At 43.0% G+C, this 26185-nt stretch overlaps 2 protein-coding genes across 2 annotated transcripts; both read left to right on the top strand.

Moving 5' to 3' along the window:
- Positions 1-21: 21 nt before the first annotated feature.
- rpl14 (ribosomal protein L14) lies at positions 22-3274 on the top strand. The gene is made up of 6 exons (XM_072370573.1): positions 22-123; positions 734-835; positions 932-1026; positions 1933-2032; positions 2876-2929; positions 3179-3274. The coding sequence occupies exons 1-6, from the start codon at positions 121-123 to the stop codon at positions 3236-3238; spliced, it is 414 nt and encodes a 137-aa protein (XP_072226674.1). The 5' UTR covers positions 22-120; the 3' UTR covers positions 3239-3274.
- Positions 3275-5258: 1984 nt separating this feature from the next.
- On the top strand, positions 5259-22472 carry LOC140274941 (SNF-related serine/threonine-protein kinase-like). Its single transcript, XM_072370328.1, has 8 exons — positions 5259-5522; positions 8170-8542; positions 8800-9018; positions 10356-10602; positions 16323-16464; positions 18318-18530; positions 18836-18970; positions 19763-22472. Exons 2-8 carry the CDS (start codon positions 8420-8422, stop codon positions 21066-21068), a joined length of 2385 nt encoding a protein of 794 aa, XP_072226429.1. The 5' UTR covers positions 5259-5522; positions 8170-8419; the 3' UTR covers positions 21069-22472.
- Positions 22473-26185: the final 3713 nt, after the last annotated feature.

Below are 26185 nucleotides of genomic sequence, written 5' to 3'. Positions count from 1 at the left end.
AGGCTGATATCTATGGTATGTTTTTGGCGTATGATTACTGCGCATGTGCAACGTGAAGGCGGAAGCCGTATTTGCGCGAGACGGAAGCTGTAACGTCCTTTCTGCTCCCGGACTGCCATCATGGTGAGTTCGCCATGAGAGCTGTAGACTTTTCCAAGTCTAATTTCTAAACATTTATCTGGTCGCTGTAGAAAAACAATGTTAAAACGTATTGCTAACGTGCTTATACTCATACCCGTTCGCTGTTCTATAAAGTCTCGTACATTCATTATAGGTTTTAACGACGTTATAGCATATTGTCGGATACTCGCCGTACCACAACGTGGTCTAATCAGGCCGCGAAGGCCGAGCCGCCGGTTGTTTGAAGCAAAAGTAGTTCCTCAGTTATGTCCAAATAACATTTTAACATCATAATAACATCACTTTATAAAGTGCGCTTGGGTTCACTTCGCCTGAGTCATTTTAAGCTCAATGTTCTACAGTTCTGATGTATAAAAGGCTCGTACAATGTTATGAAAATAGGCTAGGTGACGATAGCTAGTCGTTGCTGTGCTACAAACCGTGTGTGCTTCATAACGAGAGCGTACTCCGTTGTCACGTACTGACAGTTTCTTGAATGTAAAATTTTAGTACATTCAGATTGTGCCGTTAGCAGCTGCTCAGACACAGGGCAGTCTATCTTATTTTCAGATGCACTACTCTGTAACGCGCTCCTGTCTTGTGTCCGTCCCAGGTGTTCACCCGCTTCGTTGAGATCGGCCGAGTTGCCTACGTCTCTTTCGGACCCCATGCTGGCAAGCTGGTGGCCATTGTCGATGTTATTGACCAAAACAGGGTGAGTGGTTTTAAAAATGTTGGGCTGATAAATGATAGTCGTATTTTGAAATTGATGATATGCTTATTTATTTATTTTTAACTCTGTACTTGCCAGGCCCTTGTTGATGGTCCCTGCACAGGAGTGAAGAGGCAATCATTGCCCTTCAAGTGCATGCAGCTCACAGACTATGTCATCAAAGTACCTCACAGGTGAGTTTGGATCCTGATGTCTGCAGGCTGATGTGTAATCCTAATTGGATGTATCCCCGAGATTATACTATTAAATTGGGTAGTGCAATTTAAATTACTTAATAGAATTGCACATGATGGTGCCATTGCTTATGTCAACATCGGTATTAACTCTGGTTCTTTCAGTTGCTAACAGTTGTAATTAGTAAGTGGTTACTTAGAAAGAAACACAAGATTTGTTTAAGATAAACAAGATCTACAGGGACTTAGTCTGAAATAAAGCATGCTGGTTAGTTTGGCAGCCCAATTCGCTCCTGACGTGTAGACAAGATGGAGGCTTTCGCAGGATTTTGAAACCAAAAGCTCTCTAACCGACTGCATGACCTCACAGGATGATGGAGCTTGTAGTTCTCACCTGATCTACCAGCTGATTTGTTTATGTTGTCTCATGAGTGTGATCGTTAGTGACAATTTAAACCTTGTTCAGTCGCAAGTGTGTTTGTTGTATGTTTTTTAGGGCTTATTTTATTCATCAAAATGTTTTGGTATCATAACTCTTTTCCATCCCTTAAACATAGGACCGATGCTCTATATGTTTCTGTTCTTTGTCGGTTATTTAAAGATGAATGGGTCTGCACAACAGTATTTTTTTTTTTTCTAATTAAAGTTATGGACTTTTGTGCTGCTGGTTTACATTAAATTTCATGTGAAAGTGAAGGGTTAACCACACAGATGGGTCACACATCTTCTGATTAGAATTTTAAGTGGATACAGTTTAATAAGCGTTTCTTTGGGCAAAGGCTGCTGTAGTCTGACTTTGCTGCAATTTTTTGCCTCTGCCTGCTGTTGCCATCCGCTTTCTATACAAACATTTCTAATGACGTACACCCCCTAGTCTCAGTGCTTACTGTGTGTGATGGTTCACAGTGCCCGCCAGAAGTTTGTGAGGAAAGCCTGGGAGAAGGCCCAAGTCAACGAGAAGTGGGCAGAGAGCGGCTGGGCCAAGAAGATCGAGGCAAAACAGAAGGTCGGTTGGTCACAGTTTCTGATCATCAATAAATTAGAAGTGTTCTGTGTGTGTGTGTGTGTCTGTGTGTGTCTGTCTTATTTATTTGAATACCATGTTTATTTTGAAAACTAGATTTAGATTTTTTTTTTTTAAAAACAAAATCGGTTCAGACATTCTGAAATACCGTATTCTTGTCCGAATTAAAGACATTGTGGGCAAATATGCTCAAACTCGCAGGTTTCCGTCTGTATTTATGGTAGGAGAGCCTTCTGATAATGTGCTGGTTGAAAACCTGGGTGCGAAGGTGTTTACTGAATGGTTTAATTTTCATACCAAACCAGCACACACTTGGGCACCCGCGTGTGCGTTGAGAGAAACTGTCATATTTCTCAACGTGGTACCAAAAGGACCGCAGGGCTCCTTCTAAATCAGTGTTTCTCAATTCCGGTCCTCATGACCTCATCCACACCTGATCGGCTCATCATCAAGCTCTGCAGTGGCCTGATAAGGAGCCAATAATTTGAATCAGGTGTGGTGGAGGAGGGAAACATGGAAAACATTCAGGGCAGTGGGTCATGAGGACCGGAATTGAGAAACACTGTTCTAAATGAACAGGAGAGATTTTATGACATTTTGTGAAGATGATGGATAAATCCATTAAGTATACGAACAATGTTGGAACAGCATTTATGTGCCGAGAAACTTTTTCACAGAATGTGGCACAGTAGTGACACAATCAAATGGATTTAAGTCACATTTCATTCCGTTTTGACTAAAAGTCTGTAGGGCTCGACACGAGTTAGACAAAAAGCAAAAGTATGTTTGTGTCGCTGACTTTTTTTCCTCCGATTGTCTTCGCAGAGGGCCAAGATGTCGGACTTCGACCGCTACAAGGTGATGAAGGCCAAGAGGATGGTAAGTACAACAGAAACGGTTTCACTGATGCAAGACAAGTTACTGAGTAAAGCATGTTGAGCTTCTTCCTAGTTTAGAGCTTATTTTATGAAATAAAATAAGTTGGCATAGTTGTAAAGTCACGTTGTCTAGTTCAGTCTGTGTGGAAAGCCTGGACACAGTTATCACCAATATTATTGTGCCACGGAGAGTGTCGGCAGCAGTCACTGAATGTGTTTTTTAAATTCTGCACTTTGTGTGTTTGTGCAGAGAAATAAGATCATCAAGCACGAGGTGAAGAAGCTCCAGAAGGAGGCAGCAAAGAAGTGAACAGTTTTCACTAAATAAATTTCATCTTCAATTGGTCTTCTGTGTCTTTGCGCCGTTATTCATTTGACAGAAATGTGTGTTGCTCTCTTGGAGAGCTTCTTTCTTCCGGCATCTCTTGTTAGAATTAAACTTTGATCAATGAGTAAATGCCAACTTTGGTATGCATTTCATTCAGAAAATAAATGTTGATGTAAGCAGAAACTCCATGTTTACACGTTGGCTTTGTTCTGGCTGATGCACTGTCATCATGAATGTTGCTTTTGTAACATCGATGGCAAAAGCTTATTACGGGTTAAATAAATCTAAACAAAAGATCACGAGTCACATTTAGCGGCAATTGTCCCTATTTTATGACTGGTATTAACAGAAGTTATCTACCATCTGAAGATATTTGTGGGTTGGTTGTTTCTCCTTGGATGGAAGTTCATGAGCTGGCTCAGTTAAAATGTTTCTGCAAATTAATAAGACAAGAAAACGAGTTTCTGTTACCTAACTAATACTAGCAGGTTCTTCAAATGATCAACTTTTAGGTAAGAGTTAAGGTTAGGCAGAGTATAACTGAACCAACCATTAAATGTTATTTATCTGTACACGTATCGATGAGGACGTCAACATAAGCTACTCCTGATTTAGTCTGACTCGATGAGTTGTACCAAAAGTATCCGCTAAGGGGCAGCCTCGGGTAATGGCGTGTTATCCCTTTGTCTATACTACAAACAAACAAAAAAATTCAGCTCTGCATGTAGCTTAAATCCCTTGTGTGCAACATGATCATCTCTACAGAGAAATTACACGGAAATGCTTAGGGGCGAGTAATCACCAACCTAAACTCATGTTGCTTTTTAAACAGCCTTTTAAAGATGTGTGTGTATGTATATATATATATATATATATATATATATTAAAGAATAGTCTTTATAGCGCGCCTGCTATACAGTCTTGGCTGAAATAAGCCACTATAGTGGGAGATGTTGTCACCAGCCGAACAGGTTCCACTTCAAATCTCTGAGAGATAAATATTGCATAACAACGAACTTGAACACTGGCCAGGTGGTTTAGTGTAGAGAACAGGAACACAGAGCGGTGCCAACACACACCCTCCGTCCCCACCACAAACCAGGCAGCCTGAAAAACGTGGCCGACAACGAGCGATTGTTCAGGGAGGTCTGCGGGCTCAGACGGCCAATTACGCGTTCGACTGTCTTCTATTTTTTTCCCTAAAGGTAGCACAAACGCTCATAGTCACCTATTGGTTTTTTTTTTATTTATTTTTTTTTATTTTCCGATGAAATATAACAATAATTAGATATTTCACCTTGGCCGTGGATATCTTCATGGCGAACCCTGACATATAAATGCGGGTAGGGTAAGAAGAACCAAGACAATCTGTGTTATTATCGTGAATCTGAAAAACACGCCGCTCTCTGAGCGTAGCTCTGACGTCAGAGATGAAAGATACCGAAGCGCAGCGATCACGGTGCTGCCATTCAAAGATACCATAGCGGAAACGGTATTGAACGGTTATTCAAAATAAAAGCATAGTCCCGTTTAGAATCACCGCGGGTTGTTTTCATTGGTCTTGAAAGTATAAGTAAAGGAGCAGTTTCCTCCGCTTATCATGAAAGACTCAACCAGTCTTTTTCATTCACTTGTTTTCCTTTACTCACAGTTATGAGTACGTTTTCGAAACCACCTGTCTCTGACAGTTGTCAGTGGTGCATGCCAAACCACAAAAAATAAGAAATACACGAATAAGAGTTGTCTTTTTCACAAGTAAATTTACACTGGTCTTTGAGTAGGGTCTTTGGTTTAGAAAATGTATGTTGTTGTTTTTTAGAAAATAAAGGTTTGCATTTGTATGCCAGATGCCAGATAACTAGGACTAAGTTGTTGTTGTTTTTTTGTTTTTTTTTGCGTGTTGAAAATGTTTTCAAATCGGATAAATAAACCTTCTCACAGAGTAAATAGACGTTTCATTAACTGCCCGAGGCTTTTCTTTTGAAAGTTCTAAGATCCGCATCTTCCTGCTACCTGTGTTTACTTGGCGCAGCTGGTAGCGCCACAACGAGAGCGAAAGAGAGGGCTTGAGTTGACGGTGTGACAGATTAACAGAGGGACTCTTTGGGATAATCTGCAGCCGGTTTGCCGTCATCATTTGGCGCGTTGGCCTGAGCGAGTGACGGTGGATTCCAGCCTCCTTAAAAGCCGCCCGGAGCCCCGGACGCTCCCGCAGTTTGGAAATGGAACAGACAGGACGCCTCGCGCTGCTTCGGATTGCTCTTTGGTAAGACGGACTCGTATGGGGCATGCGTGCAGGCTGTGCTGGCTGGTGGTGTGGGCCCGGTTATTGTGTTGAGTTGGCCGGGGACTGTTGGATTTCACATGTTTCTTGAAATGCATCATACTACCGCTCTGCCGGTGAGCTGTTGGCGCAGGCTGCTCCTCTCTGCGCTGTCATGTTATTGTGGATGCAGCCAGCAGGCATGTTGACAGCAGAGGGGGAGTGGGGGGGCTGGGCTGAGGGGGGTCCCATATGGGCAGTCGCAGGATGCTGTGAAATTATAACTGATACATCGCAGGATGATCATTTACCAGCTTGAACATTTACACAGCTTCTTCATTTTCCCGTCACTGTATTAAATGCTTGATGATGCCGTATGACATCCAGCTGGGGACACTAAGGGTCCCTGGATCATGGAATAGTAAATTTGCACTAATTACAGTGCTACAATGTGTAATAATGCTACGCAATACGCTATGATTTGTGGTTCTGAAGGAACACAGTGGTGATGTTCTGTACTTCACCGCCATATTCAATCCTCCGGTGAAGTGGGCAAAACTTCAAGTTGAAAACAAAGACAGTGTAAGTGAATTCCGGGGCATTTGATCTGTGTCAAAGTGCTTGCATGTGAACTAAACTGGGCATCTTTTACCCATTAATATCACAGTCAAATATACAAGGAAATAGATCTGACAGTTAATCAGTTCTTATCTTGAATCACTCACAGAATATGAGATATGTAAAACAGATCTTTGACCTCATGTGTGCGCTTCTGTACCTCTGCATGGAAACACATACATGCTGCCACATCATAAATCAATACAACCACCTCAAACAGTTATGCAAGCAGCATCGGAGCATGCATGACCGGTAGGCGGCTGCTCTGCTCGTGGAGAGAGAGAGAGAGAGAGAGAGAGAGAGAGAGAGGAGAGAGAGAGGGCTGGCTTTGTAATTGAACTAGCAAAATGTATCCTCAGCTGGTAATTTCATCCCCTGCCTGCTTTAAACTGATCAAGCGCCTCAACAGTCCCTCTTGAGGTAAATAAGACGTCTAGATTTAGACCAGCAGATCAGTCATTTAGAGATGATTACCAGGTTTGACTGAGGCCAAGTCAGCAGCTAAACGCCCCACCACGTCTCACCTGGCCTGCCCCATCATCAGAGCCGTGTGTGTGAGAGAATTGCCACAAGTGTATGTTTCAGGGCTTTGGTTTCGGGAAACATCAACACCTACATGTTGTCAGCGTCAAAGAGGCGAAGCATTCAGCACAGCTGATGTTACTTGTGTCTCTGCGTGAGAGGGAGATGTCGGTCTCATTTAGGAAAAATGACCCTTTTCTCACAACTGAGGGCCTCGCATAAAGTTTTTTCAGGATTCCGTGGTGTCATTAAGGCGACCACTTTCATCAGATGGGACATGCAATTGATTTTTTTTCATTTTCCTGGAGGTATGTAGTCGTGGGCGAGCTCCCTGGCAACTCTTATTTACTTTGACGTTCTCTTTGTGAAACCAGGTGAAGGGGGCACACCCTGGTGAGGAATGTTCTATCTCATACGTTGTGTGCTTTCAGCCGTTGCCGTGTTCTTTGCACGCAGGTAGATTCCTGCAGGTGGAATGGCATTCCTCCCCTGCAGTCGTTTCACTATCAGGGCTGTGAAGCAACATGCTGTATGATGGGAGTGCATGGGCTGAACAGGGTGAAGGGTCAGATGTGAGCAAGGCAGCGTTTTTAGATGAATCAGAATAGCAGGGTTTAGTCACCCGTAAGGAGTAAAACCTGTTCAAATAGCCTAACACTATTACTGAAAAGGTCAAAATCTAGCGGAAAACCATCGGAGACCTTATTATAAATGAAGATCACGGCATGTATTGGCTTAAGAGAAGTTAACTGATAGAAAATGATTTTGTAAAAGCTCTGTTGATTAATAACTGTCTGAGTTATTCAAACAAGAACATTGGAAGGTATTTATTTGTAAATTGGGTATCTCAGTTTTGAACTGATGCCACTTTGGACAATCAGAACTTCTTTTTTGATGTCTTTAAACATTTTACAGAAACAAAAACCTGGAGAAAGAATAACAGTGGTCGCTTGGAGCCTGAACTTTAACAGCTTTTTCTTGGAAATTGTGTTGCTGTCCCAGCAGAGCTACTGAAACGCCAACCCTAAGCAGGGGTGGTGTCGAAATGTAAAAAAAAAAAGAAGAAAAAAGCCCTCCAGAGTGTTTTCCTAAGCAGTTTTCTTTGACTTAGTTGGAAAACGAGGTGATGGAATGATGTAGGGAAAAGTTTGTTGTAACTCTCCCACGCTTAAACTCAGCTGTGGTGCGCATCTGCAGATGTTCAATAAAGCATGAAAGAAAGCACATTCAGTACTTCTCCCAGTGCATCTCATCACATTGTTTCACAAAGGTCTTAACATTGAGATCATATAATTAGATATAATATAAAATATTAAATCATTATCAAGGTTGGTTGATAAAGAAAGTTACTGAAAAGCTACAAAAACAAAAGATGCCAGAGGCTAGCATTTATTTAGATGAATCCCTGTTATTAGGAATGCATGATATTAATCAAACGCGTGTTACGAACATTACAGTTCAGAAAGAATAGGGGAAATTTAACCTTGAGTTTTACTGTTCTCCATCTCAGATCATGAAAAGATTGGACTGATTTGAGCTGAGCACTTGCAGCACAGCAAGACCACTAACAAGCAGGAGATCTGGCCTCAAGCATCCCAAAGCTACCTCAAGAAGCTGCACGGCTCATCTGTAATCGGCAGAAACTCCACCACCAACTTCGCCAAGCTTCAGTCTTCTCGGGGGAAGGGGAGATGGAGAACTGACAAGTGAAGATCAGCAGGCGACAGAAGGCCTATCCTCCCACCCGTCTGCCAGCAGATATGGCAGGGCTCAAACGTCATCACGATGGGAAGATTGCTGGGCTGTATGACTTGGATAAGACGTTGGGCCGTGGTCACTTTGCCGTGGTCAAACTGGCCCGTCACGTTTTCACTGGGGAAAAGGTGAGCTTGTCTGTTTCTGCTCGCACATGCAGCGTTTGTTGTCAAGGACTGAATGTGCTTGTGCTTAAATAGCCAGTTTCAACATACTGTGAAAGAGTTTGTTCCTCTTGGCTCCTGTAGGGGAATGTGAATTGTCTTCAGTCATGTCACGTGAAAAACTGAATTCTTGTAATGTTTTCGCTTGATAAGCATCGGTATAGCTTTAGTTGGCCATGAAAGTTCACTTCTGTTTTTTTTTTTTTTTTTTTCTCTTCCAGGTTGCAGTAAAAGTGATAGACAAAACGAAGCTGGACCCAGTGGCACGGGGTCACCTTTTCCAGGAGGTGCGATGCATGAAAATGGTGCAGCACCCCAACGTGGTGCGTCTCTACGAGGTCATTGACACAGCCACCAAGCTGTACCTCATCCTGGAGCTGGGCGACGGAGGAGACATGTACGACTGCATCATGAAGCATGACGGAGGCCTCAGTGAAGAGGTGAGAGGGCTGTAGGCAGCAGATAAATGTGCTTATTACTTGCAGCAGTGGGGGGTTACTGTGTTGTGACATCACATAACCTTGAACTCACCCTTAGATAAGATAAGAGAAAGGGGATTCATAAAAGTATAATATTAATGCTGATTATCATGGGACAAGATGATATTAATTCCCCTCAGAACAGTATAAGGAAGCATTACTTTTATTTGTTTCTAGTGGGGGGAGAAAATAAAAGAAGTTTTGGGGACATACAGTGAAGGACAGTTCAGATGTAGTTACTGGTTCACCAAAGCATCTCGCATACAGATTTATGAAGTTTAAAAATTCCAGATACCAGGGGGTAAGTGTGTGACATTGTGAAAGTTATTACATAGTAAGTTAGGGGGGGAAAAGAAAGAGATGTTCTCAAATTCTCTAAACTCGATAGGCTTGTTATTGAATATTTAGGTTAATTCACTGGTACTATATCCGTTTTTTCTCTGAAAATGATCTGTATGACCTCAAAAGAAGAATTTGCATAATATGCTTAATTGCTTTTTCTTTTTTTTTTCCATTTATCTTACACTGGCCATATATGCAGCTTATAGGTACAACTTCTATCTTAAAGAGGCCATTTTAGTTCTTGGCTTTTTAAAATAACACTCCATAAAGCTCTTTCCTCTGATTGGCCAACTTCCAACAGTTTGCTGCTGCACCCGTACTTCCTGTATCTTGTTAGTATGTTGCACCCTGAGCAGATAGCAGGAATTCTCTGACTGGCTAACATTAGTTCGGTGTGAAGTTGGAGGAAATACCTACAAATGTTGTACTTGTCAATTATTTGAAACTTAAAGCTTTTTGACATTTTTTCATTTGAACTTTGTAACATTAACGTAAAGAAATAAGTTACCGTGGTTTGACCATGATTGACGAAATGTGGTAAAAGCTATCTTATTTCTGTTTGTACAGAAAATGAACGCTACAAACATGTTTTACTATGTTAACTTTTTATTTCCATGTACTTCCTCTTGTGTCCTATTTATGATTTTCTGGCCACTTGTAGAGAGCAGACACAATTTCTTAACACAACAAGGTTTATATGCCCTTATTAGGCAACATTAGCTTTCATTTTCAGTTGAATTTGCTTATATTTCAGTTTTTTAGTATCTGGCTAGCAAACTGTCTTTAGCATTATTGGTTTGCTGTTCACATCTGGATAGGTGAAACGAGTCCAATGAGTACATATCCTTGTGGGTCTTGAGATTAAACCAGAGTGAATGCTTAAGTTAAACTAACACAGTCATGATAATGAAACACAGAATTGGTGACTGATACTGTTTCTGTCTTTCCCCTTCAAGGTTGCCAAGTGTTACTTTGCCCAAATTGTCCACGCCATCTCCTACTGTCACCGGCTGCATGTGGTCCACAGAGACCTGAAGCCTGAAAACGTGGTGTTCTTCGAAAAGCAGGGTGTCGTCAAGCTGACTGATTTTGGTTTTAGCAACCGCTTTCAGCCTGGGAAAAACCTGAACACCTCCTGCGGCTCACTGGCCTACTCAGCTCCTGAGATACTGCTGGGGGACGAATATGACGCTCCCGCTGTGGGTAAGTCTGAAAAACTGACTGAGAGTGGATTCTGGGTTACACAGTGGGAAGATGCCTATGCTGATTTAACTTCCTTATAGTGTGATCCCGGCAGCAGAGCATGATTCACACAGAACTGTCCTCCTTTGTACACCAGCCTAGTTCACTGATGCTTTCACATTCACACGCTCTCACAGATGATATAACTTAGGGTGATGGCTTTGACCGAGCTTTATGACCTACTGTACTGTACGTATGGAGCCTGAAGACAACTTTGCACCCTTTCAGCATTGTCAGTCTGCTGATAAAAGGAGGGGAGCTGTTCAAAGTCCGGAACATGCAAGTGTACTAGGCAGCATGGCACCGTGGTGATCGACAGCACTGCAGTCTTACAGTCTGAGCCTCAGTTTACTTTTACTGACAGACGTGGCCTTTCTTTATATGGTAAAATCTGATATCAGATCAAGCTGAAATTGGTTTCCTCTGCCTCATCAGCACTCTCTTCTTCTGCAATTGGAGCGCAGACACAGCTGAGGCAGCCTCACCATCATTGTCTCCTCTAACCCTCCCCGTCTCTGCCAGAGAGACAGCAGGGCTTAGATATCAAATTAAATTGTAAAGGGAAAATAAATCAAAACAGAAGCATGCAGATTAGGGGAAGAAAAAAAAAAAAGGAAAGAGACACAGGCAGAGGGAAAAAAGGCATCAGTAGACCCTCTGTCTACCCAGAGGCCAGAGCAAAAGCAGGGGGAGAAAACGCTCCAGCAAGAGAGGAGCATTTTCAGTTTTTCTGACTGAGTGGATATGCTGTGGCTATTTCCATCTTTCTCTCCTCGCGCTCTCTCCTTTGTGCCAAGCAGCCTCCATGTTTTGAAAGTGAAGTAATCATAGTCCCGTTTGACTGCCTGTGTGCTATTCTATGATTGCGTGAGGTCTGTCTGAGCACTTGTTTGTGGGTATTTTCGGTGCGTGCGTGTGTGTGTGTTCTGTTCTCCGGAGCTATTGCTCTGCCCCAGTGTTATTGTTCATTCAGCTGAGATGATGATGTTTTGATTGCTGGGATTATCCACCCGGCCAGGATGTTATGTTGTGCAAATGTATCTGCAGTGCAGTCTGACGTGGAGCAGGCCAAATGGAGGCCAGCCGTCCTGACGCTTGGGACTTGGAGGTTACCTGGCCTTGGGCCGCACCGTACGTGCTGACAGCGCGTAGGGCGTGGAGTTTTTCTGGAGGCGCGCCAGGTGGCGGCCAGCCCAGTTTGTCGCAGAGATAAAGAGGCTGTCCTCAGCTTTTTAAAGCTTTCTAAAGCCAGGCCTGTTTGAAGTCCGTTGCTCTTTTAAGGAGGTGCTGAAAATAAATTGAGATGTGAATCGCTTGCTCACGTAGCACAGGAGTCGTCAAGCACAAGCTGCACTCTCTAACCCTTAAAACAGACAGAAAAATACATTCATTAATGATTTCTAATCAGCGAGTAAGATCCTGAAATGTTTCCGGGGCATAACAGGAAAGGAAAAGTCCTGGCCCTGATAAAGACTGGATGCCATGCGTTTACGAACTGTGTTCAGTGTCTGGTAGATATATTCTGGTGGAGCTTTAAGTTGTCATCCCAGCTCTGTGGAAGTCCCTGTCATTGGAATGATTTAATCATCATACTGTAGAAATCAAAGCTCCAACGTAATAACCACAGGCCTCCAGCGCTTGCTGCTCGTCTCCTGAGATAATGTGAGAAGATGGTGAAAGAAACATTCTTGAACACTTGCAGGTTTGGACTGTTCAGGAGGTGGTGTTGATGATTCATTAGGCGCAGTGTCTGTTTGATATTAACTTTGCTTTCCATGGGATCCAGCCTCTCGGTTAAGTAGGAATGTCTTTCCGCATGACTGAAGCTGATACGAGAGACCTCTCATCAGTATGCTCAACAATGATTCTTTCATTGTGTCTCACCTCAGCAGGGAGGCTCCTTATGATGGCCGTGCCCAAAACAAGCTGTCTGATTTCGACATCACCGCGTCCACCACTAAAGCGATGAAAATAGAGTGCTGAGTATCATTGATTCCTTCTGAATAGGCCCCAAAATTTTCACTGGTAATGTGTACTGGAACTGACATTTAAGGCTCATCTCCGTGTGTGGAAAGGAGATGAGATCATCTCTGTGTGTGGAAAACCACGTTCTGTAGCGAGTTTTGGGAATTTGTTGGCATTTTTTCATCATTACTTTGTAATGACTATTTATATATTATTGTTTGAGTACAGATCATTGGGTTACCGCAGGGTGTTCCAGAATTTGCTGCTTTGAGACAATAAAACCCTTCTTTGATCCCTGACGTGTGAATTAACTGAACCTGCTGCTGCACGTTTAGTGATCTGTTGGTCATCATGGAGATTCCAGCCTCCTGTTAATAGAAAAACAGACAGATAAAGCCAGATTTGGAAGCCGGGCAAAATCTCGTAAAACTTTAAAGGTTGCAGATAAGCACCTTTGGGAGCTTACGAGGATGAGCTGATCAGCTCTTGCTTTTGGTCTTGATGTTTTACAGAATGCATCCTTTTTGACCTCGGGAAGTAAAAGTTAAATATAGATTGCTGGACTTAAAAATAATAACTTGCCTAATAGCAGTAACATATCCGGGGCACATGCATAATTCAGAGCACATCTGTGTGTAATGAACATGCACGAAATGTGAAGGTTTGTTTATTTTTAAACATGTTGCATAATGATGAGCAGGACAGGATGCTAAGCCTGGCGCAGGGTTAAGCATGCCAGGACACAAGGGACTGCTTATTGGTTTTCTCAGGAAAGCACCTGGGCTGAAATGCAACGAGCATGGCTGCAAAAAGGGATGTTCACACTCTCAGATGTCACCGCTAAGCCACCGGCGTCTTCAGTGACGTGATCAATGCTATCCAGAGATGTGTCAACCTGGTTTATAAATAAAGTTATCGAGGAAGGAAGTTTGGCGGGTGGCTGACGCAAGTGATGAGGGAGCAGGGTGTCGGTTGCTAGGATACGCTGTTGAGGGATAAAGAGGCGGCGGGGACTGCAGCAGCGTTGCTCCCTCCATCAGCAGAATGAAACAGTGCCTTGCAGCCTCAGAGCAATAAATACTCACCACACACAGTAAACCAACACGTTTACTCTAACAGATTGAATTCTCCGCCACGGCCCCGGCGACCTGAAGTGATATGAAGAAATATGAAGACATATCCCCAGGGTTGATGAGGGCTGTACATCCACCGGGGCTCTATAATTTGTAGAGCGATCAAAGTTGCAAAGCACAGTTTTTGACAAGGCAATTATCAGAGCACGTGCTGTTCTGTCTTTGCAGGAAATGCAGAAAGTCCTCTGTTTGTGACCTTTTGGTAGAACAGTTGCTGGATTGTCTGTGTGCCGGTGTCATTATTTGCAAACCTTAAAGAGAAAAAAAAAAGGCACACTTTGTTTGATTAAACCGTGATCTTAGCAAAGCAACAGCAGCAACCCTGCAGCTTTTAAGCTACAATAAATCAAATGAGTGTGCATCGAAGGACGCCTTTGCCACTTTCCCCTTGACCGTGCAGTTTGCCTTATCTCCATCAAGGAACACTACATCATTTATTAGCATCTCTCAGCTCTTGGTTTTCATTTTACAACATGCAACTTCACTGTTTTCAGTTGTCCACATCACCCGTGCAACCTCCAGCTGCAGGCAGTGTTTTTTTTTTGTTTTTTTATAATCGGATAAGATGAATCGTCCATACTCACAAACACAGCAAGCTAATATTGAACACTGTGGGTTTAAAGCGATGACACACTGCACTCACAGTTTGTAAGTGCTTTCTGTAACCACCTGGGATCGTTTCAATTCTTGGGAATAGGAATTGGACAGGAGAGGGGTCAGAAAATGGGGGATGACATGGGGGGGACACAGACTGGGAATCAAAACCGGAACGACAGGCTTCGGTCTCTGTACACGGGGCAGCCGCTCAACTGTCACCCAGTGTCCCCAGCTTCAGCTTTTTGTCAGTGTGTGATGTGTTGCGCCCACAATTTTCTTATACTGTAGGTATTCACCTGAATCCATTGTATTAGTCATGTACTGGGCTTGTGTTGTGGCTGCGACACGAACCCAAAGCATCATCGATCCACCGCCGTGCTTAATACTGGGAGAGGTGATCATTTTATGAAATTCTATACCAAGGAACATGTTTGCTCAGTGCGGTCATTAGTTGGCAAAAGCTGTTTCCAAAACGTTTTTAGCACTCTGAACTTCCAGTGCCAGATTTTGTGTTAAAGATGACGTGACCTTTTTTTCAGAAGACTCATTCCTTCTGAGTTGCGTTTGTGCAGGTGTCACGGCACCGTAGAAGAGTCCAGAACCACTTCAGAGTCTGCTAAATCAGCCCCAATGTCATTTGTTATGAATTTGATTTGAATTTTATATGAATCTGATTGCCCTGTCATGTTTTCTTTCAAGCCCTTAACTTCATGGTATTCTTTTCCCCTTTGCCATTCGAAAAATTCAACAAAACAGATATGAAGCACGAGTCTTTCTAAAAATGTTCTAAAAGTGTTTCTTGTTGACTTTGTCGCTCAGTTAACTCCCTCACAGCGAGAGACATTGTGACCAAACATTTGCATGCTGCTGTGGATCTCATCAATGATGCATCAATATTGTGCTTGTTCCGTTGTTGCGAATGGCCTGAAAACATTGATTATTGCTGCTCAAAAATCCCAGTCAGGTGGTAGTTGGTGTGTCATTTACTTCCGTAATGTGACGCGTTTCAGATTGAAATGGAAAATATGGTTCGGGGTTGATTAAAAGAGATGCTTTCCTCACCAGCGTTGTTGGATCAGGAGAAAGATAAGAAGACATAAATAGCTAAAACCTCCTCCACATTCTTAAGAAACACCTTCACAGGAAAATAGGAATGAATGGGGGGGGGGGGGGGGGGGGGGGGGATGGATCACACTTTACTTGCTAATTTTAAAAGATAACTAAAGAATTTCTAGAGGCACCGAGCATTAAAACTGCGTGTTGTACTTTTGTGACGCTGGTTTCTTCAAAAGACAAAAAAGGCCTCACTGTAAATGGAACGACTTGCTGAGAGAGGGTCAAAACACTGACTAATGAGACACTGACTGTGTTTTAATGTGACCGTGTCTCTGCTCGTAGTCGGCACATGAGCGCAGAATGTGTGTCAGTGGAGCATCCTGCTGACCAGAGCAGCAGTCGAAAGCCCTGAGCAAAACAATAAAAAAAGTGTCCTTTCAAAAATATCGGACCAATAGAACTGTTCCAGAAAATTAGCATTTGTGCGAAGCTTCGAGGGATGAACACGTTAACCCACTTTTCCTGCGACAGTGTTTGTTTGAGCGGGAGTGCATGCATGCGTGTATACGTGAGCGTGGAAGCCGTGCAGCTCATCCTTGGTTAGGCAGATGTGTCCCAAGCTTGCACATGTTTATGGAAATGGCTCTGATAGAATGTGATTCACGTCTCATTCAACTCGGGGAGGGTGGAGGTGGCTCATGTCTTTCTTTCTTTCTTTTATTTTTTATTTTTTCAAATCTAGGTCACTAAGCAGTGAGGACATTTGTGCTTTATTTTCATCCTTTTCTTCTTGTTGTGGCCTTCTTCTTTTTAAAAAAAAAAAAAAAAAAAAAGAAAGTCACCTTTTGCTTCCATGTTTTGTTTTTTTTTTTTGGTTTTATTTTGGCTCTCTTTGTTTGATCCGACGGCGTCCTCTCTGTGCCTTTGCAGATATCTGGAGCCTGGGGGTGATCCTCTTCATGCTGGTCTGCGGTCAGCCCCCCTTTCAGGAGGCTAACGACAGCGAGACGCTCACTATGATCATGGACTGCAAATACACTGTGCCTCCGCACATCTCCCATGCATGCAGAGAGTGAGTAATATCCAAGCACACAAACCCACACAGATGGACGGAGTACTCTGCAGGTGCTGCATATTTCATGTTTATAGATGTGTGAAGAAAAGAGAGCAAAGAGAGAGGGTGCGGTCTCCCTTCTGCTGCTCCTCGTTGTCCTGCTTTCTCTCAGTGCTGCAGTCAGCTGCTCCACCAGAGATGCAGTGCTGCGTTAAGTGTATCTAATGCACCCTTCAAAATCGGCCCTCTATTTTTAACATTGGGATGGTTTAACGACACATCGAAGCAGAGCAGGCACAAATGCTTGCTCAATACATTTTGAACGACTGTAGCTCTGAGAACTCTCATTGTGTTTGGACTTGACTTGATTAGGTTATGTTGACTGTCGCACAATACTGTTGTACAAAAATGTTGGCACGCATCTGGGTCCACATGTTGTTTGTTTTTTGTACAAGTTGGTTTCCCTTGTGGCCTTGAGGAAACAGCACTTCCACATGTTTGTGTACGAATTTAGCCTGCGGACATCTGCAAACGCTCCTGAGTTTTTCTGGATGGAAAGCAGTGTTTGTGGAATTGAAATCCTGTGAGGAGAAATGTTTCGCTTTATATTTAACTCTCTCTTCTCAACAGAATCTGTACAAACACCCAAACTGAGGTTTGAAGCAATAGATACCACCTGGCTTTAAAGGAAAGTTTTTGGTTTTGACTCTTGCAATAGAGCCAGGGCAATAACATGACACGTGAATTAGCCGATTAGCTAGTGCCCCACAATCCCTGGTTTATTCATTAGCTGTGTGGTTATGCAAAGACTCAACAAATCCTTTTCATCTACGTACAGCCTTGGCATTATGGGCTATTGCCCAACGTTTAAAATGCTGTTTGCTCACTGTCCTGTTGGAAGATCCAGTGCTTCTTAGTGCAATATTTTCTGCAGACTGATGAATTCTTTCTGCAGAATCTCAATGTTGCCCCTTTTCCAAATATCATCCAACAGCCAAGGATTTCTGGCAAAGCCACCCTGCTGATTGTGATTCATTTTGAAACCAATATCTGAAAGTAAATGCTCCATTGGACCCTGGCCAGTTCTGGTCTGCATAGAGGGTGATTTAAAAAAAAAAAAAAAGGACTCCACTTCACCAAGGCAGGCACCTCAAGACCCACCTCGCCTTTGCATAAGTTCACCTTGAGAAGATGAAAGCTTTTAGTCATCTACTCTGTGGCTGAATTAACTGAAAATTAAGATTTCTAATAAGAAGGGTTAGGGAAGTGTTTTCATTTAGCGAGAGAAAGCTGGAAGAACACCAATCCTACTAACAAGAGGAGTGGGCAATATTGAAAAAGGGAAGGGCCTACAGAGAAAATAAGGATATGTTTGAACGGGAAGGAAAAATATCAGGAAATCTGCAGCGAAAACCTGATCTTGAGTAGCGCCTGAAGTTCCAATCAGGCAGTGATCAGAAGCATGCAGCCAGACTCTTCAAAAAAATGGTTAGCAGGAACGGTATCAACATTTTGGAGTGGTGCAGCTGGAGTCCAGAGCTGAATCTTATCCAGAATCTGTGAACAGAGCATGGAGCCAGCATGGAGACCCTCCAATCTCTTCCAGTCTCAAAGACCAGTGGAAATATGCAAAGAAGGATAGTATCCCAGAGGAAATATGCAAAAAAAGATTGTTGACATTGATTGGGGGGGGGATTATACCCTTATCCTTTTACAGAGTTTACTGTTAATTGTGACTTAATGCCAGCTCAAAAATATGATTTTAATGAACACAAATATGAGTTAGTAGTGAATCCATATATTCCTAAAGCAGTGAGTAGACGTTTCTTTAGTTTGTCTCCCAAACTAATTTGCCCTGTGACTCCCTCCAGCCTCATAGGCCATATGCTGCAAAGGGACCCCAAGAAACGAGCGACCCTAGAGCAGATCGAGGGCCACCAATGGCTTCAAGGCGTTGACCCCTCTCCGGCCACCAAGCTGTCTACCCCTCTGGTGTCCCACCGCAGCTTGTCTGAGGAGGAACACAGCTCCATCATCCAACGCATGGTGCTGGGCTGCATCGCGGACAGAGATGCCATAACTGAGTATGTGTCCCCTTCTTATACCCACACACAAACAGACACATGAATTACCAAGCTGCTATCCTTTCCTGCATGAATCTCCAGAAATTTGTCACAGTTCGGTCATCCCACTGAAACTTAATTGAGCGTCGTAAACATTTTAATTGCCATTAGAAACCAGGTGTCAGTTAATTCTGAACTGTTGAATGTGAATGTTGAATTTACCCACCATCTCTTCCTTTTGGATCTTGGTCAAGTCTGGTGCTGAATTACAGAAGATGATGATATGTTTGTGTGATTCAAACTGAGCTTGATGACCCTTGTCTCAGGGCTCTCGAGTCAAACCAATACAACCACATCACAGCCACCTACTTCCTACTGGCCGAGAGAATGCTGAGGGAAAGACAAGAGAAGGAACAGCACAGCCAGACGCGATCACCCAGCCCCAGCAAGGCCCAATTCAGGTACATGCGCAGCCCAACACACCACACACAAACACAAACATTTTTCAGAGATAGACAGATTGCTGCTTCTGCAATCTTGCATATTGTCAATCTCAGGAAAATAATTCTGACAGAAGACGGACAGGCAGAGCCCTTTTGTTGAGCAGGGGATCAAGGACAGACTGAGAGGCTGCAAATCAGCAACACTGTCAGAGATGTACTACCAAAAATATCTTGAAATATACGGGGAAACAGTTTAAACTGTATTTCTACTGAGAAAACCTCACAAATTCCTGGTGACGAGGTGTTGATCTAAAGTCAAGCGTTCCAGCTGAATTAGGTATTGCTAACTGTTTTCACTCAACATTTTTTACCAAAAGTCTGGGGATTTTTTTATTGGAGAAAATTATATGTGCCTGTGTCTAAAACACCTTTCATTTTCTTGCTGGGAGCTCTCTTGAGTGTGCAGTAAATGCTAAGCTACGCTCAGGGGTGTACCGAGTGGAAACAAAGGTGGGCAGCTGGCCTAGCTCTGTACAAACAAACAAAAAAAACCAAACAAGTGAGGACCTAGGCTTTTCGTTAAAGATGTACTGTTCTTTTCATTATAAGGATAATCTTTATTATTGTTTCATTTGTCTATAATTATTACAATTATTTTCATATCAGTAAGCAACAGTTGCGCTTCATTTGTGTTGGAAGTATAAACCAAAGTTCTTTTAATGTTTGTCACCATTCAACACACTGTGTGCAAATCGTATTGTTAAGTATGTTCGGTTTAAACCTCTGAATATTGTATGCAACTGTTCACAGGCAATCTTGGCCCACCAGAGTGGATGTTCACCAGGATGTCAGTGATGGATTAGGAGGTCCTGCAATATCCCACCCTGGGGGGCCCCAGTCCCCTGCCCGTAGTGCTGAGAGCCTCCACAAAGGTCCCAGGCCCAAAACGGCTCTACTTGACCTCAATCAGCGGCTGGAGAACCACACTCCAGCTTCAAGCCTTGAACAGCATGCACGACAGAACCAGGACAGAGGTCTTTGGCCTCTAGGAAAGCCCCATTCCAACTCCCTCAGGCTGGGCTCTCTGGCTTCAGTTGGCCCTTGCAAACCTCGAAGTCCCAGCCTTTTTAGTGTGGAAGAGGATGAAGAAGAAGAATGGGGAGAAGACAAATGCTTGCCTCCATCTTCGCTGCCATCCCAAGTAGTGCTTCGTTGCAAAGCCTCCTCCTCCTCATCATCTATGTCTTCTTCAGGCAATCGTATGACATCTCGTATGAGTGCCCCAGTTTTGAATCAGATCCACGAGGAAGATAAAGAGGATGAGGAAGAGGAGGAGAGAAGAGAGTTATATGGACTTTGTCCGCCCAAACCCAGTCTCAGCCTCAATCTGAACTCTAGGATACCGTCACCTTCAACGGTGATGTTATCGCCTAAAACTGTCGGTGTTACAGCACCGGTTGCCACTTTCACTCCCAGCTCAGAGACTAGTGATGATGACACGGAAAGTCACTTTAAACCAGAGACATTAAGTATAGGTGGACAAGATGATGAGAGAGAGGGGACGGAGGAAGATGGAGAGAAAAGGGGGACAGGACAGGATAGTCCCTCCAACTGTGCCAGTCCTGGATCTGGCTCAGGCCAAGGTAAGGGCACAGCCAAAGCAGCAACTGGACTGGTGGAAAGCCTAAAGCTGATGAGCCTGTGCCTGAGCACTCAGTTCCACAACCTGACTGGGGGAGGAGGAGGAGGAGTTGTTGGTGGTGGCGGCAGTGTTGGGGGGGACTCTCAGGACCGTCCCATGTGGAGGATGTGCATGGGTGGTTCCACTGGCAGCTTGGACAAAGTGTCCCTGCTCGGTGGCCCTTCACCCAGGGGTAACCTTTACCACCAGCCCCCGCTGGGAGATGCATTAGCAGACCCGCTGCTGGAGGGCCCCTGCTCGGGAACTCTGAGGCTGGGAGAGCTGGACCTGGCCAGGGAAAACCATAGGAACATGAAGAACCGGGCACTGCAGATACCCCTGAACGAGAAGACTCTGTCTGTCAACATTCACCGAAGCCCCAAAGAGGGTCTGCTCTGCACCCCCACCCCACACAGCTGCTGCCAGGTCATATAGAGCACAGCTGCGTCATCCTGTGCACCCCCACACTCCCAACTCTCGCATTCACACATCCCCCTATTCTCCTGCTTTTATTTCAGTTGTGTCAACACTGTCTCGAGACTTCCTGCTGTTTTTGTACATTTTTGCTCGTCCCTTTATTCTTTTTTCTTTTTGTAACACTAAACGGTGGAAAGCTGGGAGAGAATCCCAATGCCAAAATTGCACATTTAAAGACACAAAAAGTCTCCATGGAGGAGACCGGGTGTAAGTATGTGAAGCACTTTGAGCAGATTAACCGGAACACAAAAGTGAGATGTCAGCGTGCAGGAGTGTTTAAATAAGAGACATTAACAGTGCCCACAAACACACTCATTTACTGTATGTACACAATGTTACCACCTGTTTCACTGAAATTAAGCTGAAAAAAGGGAAAGCTGAGGAGCGTTACATGTTTCCTTTTGTTCCACTGTTTTTTGTATGATTTCCTTTTTTTAAAATTATTTTCAGACAATCGTTTGATCTTTTTTAACCTGATGGAAACATTTAAGTTATGACTGTTTTCATTCAAATGAGGACAAATACAGGGAGAAAACAGACAACAGCACTTAAGCATGATGGAGGCACACGATATTTTGTAGTCTATCACTGTTTTATTTTTTTATCTTGAACATGCTCTGCGGAAAAGAAAATGCACACTCATTTGTTAGACCTCTGCAGCTGGACAGCAGCGTTTGTACATATGTGAATAGCTTAGCAGTACTCCGTACCTGTAGTATTAACAGTAAAGTTGTATTGCAGTAGAGAATGCTCGATCCTTATACACCCTTATTCTTCATTCCTACTGGATATTCAAGGTTTCGGTTGAACCCAGAGCTCGAAGGTGTTTGATGGTTGGACAAAGATTTAAACAGATCTCCACTGGCACATGCCCAAATTGTTGAAAATGCAATGGCAGCTCTTTAAATTAATAAAGTGGCCCTTGATTTATGCTCAGTGGGAATAAAATCAAACACTGGGTGGAACCAAAACCATGTACGTCCCGTAGTTTTCCAGGATCACAGTAGCCACTGTTGTAGCGTATTTCAAGACGACAACCAAGGGGTTTAACAGAACATGACACCCCACCCTCCCCTTCAAGTGCTGGTCTGTGTAACTGGATGTATGACCCACCCTTAGTGGAATATATAACTTGACAGTGCATGTGTTTTGCTGTAGCAACCTTATTCCTAACCCACCGAGGTCAAACCACCTGTTGTATCAACCTACTTAACAGATTCAAATGGTCACTTTACTGTAACCTCACAGCAATACCAGCGACTGCAAAATGTACAACAATGGATGTGCCATAAAATCTGTCTTGAGCATATTGTACTGTATGTATAAGATAGAGATCTATTACAATAAAATGATGTGAATGAAGTCTGAGGCCTGTTGAATTTTCTCAAGTGACAGTTGATGTGAAATTAGTGATCAGGTTCACAAACTGTAGGGAGTGATATTAGGTGACTTCTTGTGCAAGCTCATATTACTCGAGTTGCTTAAAGTTGTGTACCCCTTGGCATTTGTTCCCAGAAATAGCAATAGTCGTGGCTAAAGAACGTGAGCCTCAGCATTCAAAATGATTTAATATTTGAGAATGGTCACATTATCGGTGGGTTGTTGAAGCTCATCAGAAGGCATATTGGTTGTCCCTCAGTTGGAAGGTAGCTGGGTTTAATCCCCAGTCTGTATGTTAAGGTATCCTTTAGCAAGAAACTGAACCGCTCATTGACCCCTAATGTGTTTAAGTTGCTTTGGATAAAAGCATCAGCTAAATGAGTGAATGAATGCAATGGAGCTACAGCAAGAGTTTGGGTTCCACCAGTTCACAGTCAGATATCTCCAAGTCCATAACTGCCCAATCCAGAGGAGGTTGATGAACAAATCCATCATTCCAAAATAAAGATGTGTAATAGTCCTCAACTTTTAAACATCTGATGGCCACTCTTACATTGGTTATGATGTTTATGGGTGCATGAGGATAGTGCAATGGCGTTTAAAGGAGGGCTCCAGGGAGAAAGACGTTGCTCTCTAAATTAACTTTACGGCCTATCTGCAAGTTGGCATAGATCGATGAAACAGTCCAAAAGGCTGTCAGGAAAATGTTTTGGGGAAAGCGTTTGAACAGTGAAAGAAGAGTCATGCAGCGAGGCAACAACTCTAATTAAGAATGATTAGGAAGAATAAATCAAGTTCTGTTTGCGGATTGCACCTCTGCATTTAGCACCTTGCAGCCCCACACGCTACAAAACACATTGAAATGGCTGATGTTGCACTCTCAGCACGCCTTTTTGGTGGGAGCCGCAAAGTCCAGTACAGAGTCCCCTGCACTGTGGCATCTCTGCATGGTTTGGCAATTTGATAGTACAGTCCTACAAGTCTTAGGTGCTTGTTAATATCCCAATATTCAGCTTTGGTTTTGGTTTGACCTCCTACATTTTCAAGGATCACTTTTGTACCAAAAAGATAAAAGTTGATTTTCGTCACGAGGGGTACGAAACTGCTCTTTCAAAGGCACAGATAGAAAGTACAGAAATATGTTGATTTTTAAGGTACAGCACTGATAGGATACAGCTGGGGTGAAGAAGCATATGTAGCTTTTTGTTGAATGATTTCTGTGTATATTGTTGTGTTTTGGTTGTGATTTTTGTACGTGTTTATACCGAGGGTAAGTCCAACCCAGATTTCCAATTGGCTAAACAAAGCCAATCCCATTTTAATGTTTTGGACGGGCAAGTCAAAGTCCTGACCCTAATCCACCATCATCCCAGAGGTTAACCTGCTCTGTATGGAGGAATGGACTAAAATTCCTCCTTGCGGATGTGTGCAACAACAGGAATTATTTAGATAATGCTCTTATCTAGTTTGTTAAAATGTTCTTTTTTTCTTTTTTTTTTTTTGGAGACTACTTAAGGTAAACACAACTGTTAACAACTAATCATGATTGGAAAAAAGAACAAGACAAAATAATTTGTATAGTGGTACTACATTGTTCTCCCACTGCTGTAAGGGTCTGTTTTGTTTTTACCCATCCATCTGGCTGTCATTTAGCGAGATGAAAGGTAAAAAAAAAAGCCTCGACAGGTTACCTGTTTGTCACATGGCCAACACAGAGATTTACCAATTAACCTAACATGCATGTTTTTGGACCGCATAAATTAGTAGTAGGTGGAGAAAACCCGCAGGCACGGGGGACAAAAATGCAAACTCCACACAAAAATGACCCAGTTGAGAGTTGAACTTGTAACCTTAATGCTGTGCTGCAACAGAGCTAACCAGCACAGCGTTTTTTTTTAATTCAATGTACACTGATAACTTAAATATGTCATTTTTTTGTGACATTTCTTGGCAAAATTGTCAGAGTCAGTGAAGTATCATTTAACCTTTTGATTAAGCTCACATGCTCCACTTTCCACACAAAATTACTCAAGCTGACAAGTAACAAGTGCAGTTGAAAACCGGCGTGATTTTTAATGCCTTGGCTCTTTTAAGATTGAAATGATATGCCATCTGGCCAACAAAACACAAGCTTCTGAGCTGTTGTTTATCATCTGAAAACTGCCCTGTGGTTTGTGTGTTTCTTTTTCCTGAATGGTCTCGATGCTTCCCCCTCAAATACAGCAGGGAGCTGTAATCTCTCGAACATCTGGGCTACTGTTCCACATCAGCCAGCTTGGGGGAAATCAGATCAGACCAGATGAGCTCTCCAATCGTCGCATGAACCTGTGTGACCCATGGGCTTACACAAACACACACACACTCACTCACATGCAGACGCATTATGCCAAGTGCAATCACGGCTTCACCCAAATAAGCAGTGACACAGAGGCCATGTGGGATAACAGACGTATATATATGTGCAGGTGACAAATTTTGTCATGTGGGTTTCCAACAGTGAATGGATTGTTGAGGATAATGTGTCAGAGAAAAGATGTCATGTGTGCACCGAGACACGTGCTGGAACAAGATCCGGCCATCCGCCCACAACTGTCTCACAGCAGCAAGAGAACACAGTCTGATCTCACAACGTCAACCTGTACAGCCCTCACTACTAGTCATTTCATTTGCCTCTCAATGTGAAACCAAATCCATGTATTAAAGTTTGTGGTGTTCATGCAGGGTTCATGCTTGGTATGCAAGGGATCATTCTGGCTCAGTGGTTGGGAGGCACCGGCAACAATAACAGCAGCAGAAGACCTGACTCATTGTGGTAGAAGAATGAGCAGATCCAGCTGTATTCAGAGGAAAGCACAATAATAGTTCACTTGACTAGCAGCACATAAAGCAACGTGCAAATTAGGTGTGCAGCAAGTTTTTAAGTCAATTAAACCATCTTTTTCCTAATTCTACACAATTTCTTTGTGGGCATATCGTTGGCCAGATGAGTGGCTTTTTGCCAGCTTCTTGAAAGTCTTAATTTGTCCCTTTTGCTGCGCTATAATCTCACATCTGTCTCTGGGTAAACACTACAGGTACATATCCATCTGTATCACCTGTTTCAGAGACTATTTTCTTCCATTAGTGACTACAGGTAGTTGACACAAAATGATCAGACCAGTTGATACACTTCAAACTCACTTGCACAACTGATAATTTGCACAGTTTGAGCACTGAAAATGCCCGTAATTACACCATGTACACAAAAATTATCCAATTATAATATGTACTAATTGTTGCAGCTTTCAGAGGTTGCCATTTTTTTTTACCTATTTATTTTTAAATGTCTTTTAATCTTTTCCCATCTTTAACCACCAGCCCAAACAGCATGTGCTCTTAGATGACAAAATTGAACATTTGGTGCTGCACAGCATGGACTGATTTAGTCTAAATGAGCATTTCCCCACAGCAGGCAGAGACTTCATTATGCAGTAAATCTGAAAACAATTCTATTGAGAGAAAAGTTTGAAAAAAATTAGGCATGATTGCTGGTTTTCAAAAGGATATATACGTAGGGTATTGTGATTCAATTGTAAATCCAAAATATAGTGAAGCCACATAAATAGAGCTGCATATAGTTCTCATCAGGTTCATGGATCTGAACACTGCCTCACCAACACCTATCCTCACATCAGAAAACATTGGGCTCACCTATG

Source organism: Leuresthes tenuis, unplaced genomic scaffold (assembly GCF_036924035.1).
Source record: "Leuresthes tenuis unplaced genomic scaffold, fLeuTen1.0.hap1 SCAF_18, whole genome shotgun sequence".
NCBI lineage: Eukaryota > Metazoa > Chordata > Actinopteri > Atheriniformes > Atherinopsidae > Leuresthes > Leuresthes tenuis.
This window is presented reverse-complemented; position numbering and strand designations above follow the sequence as displayed.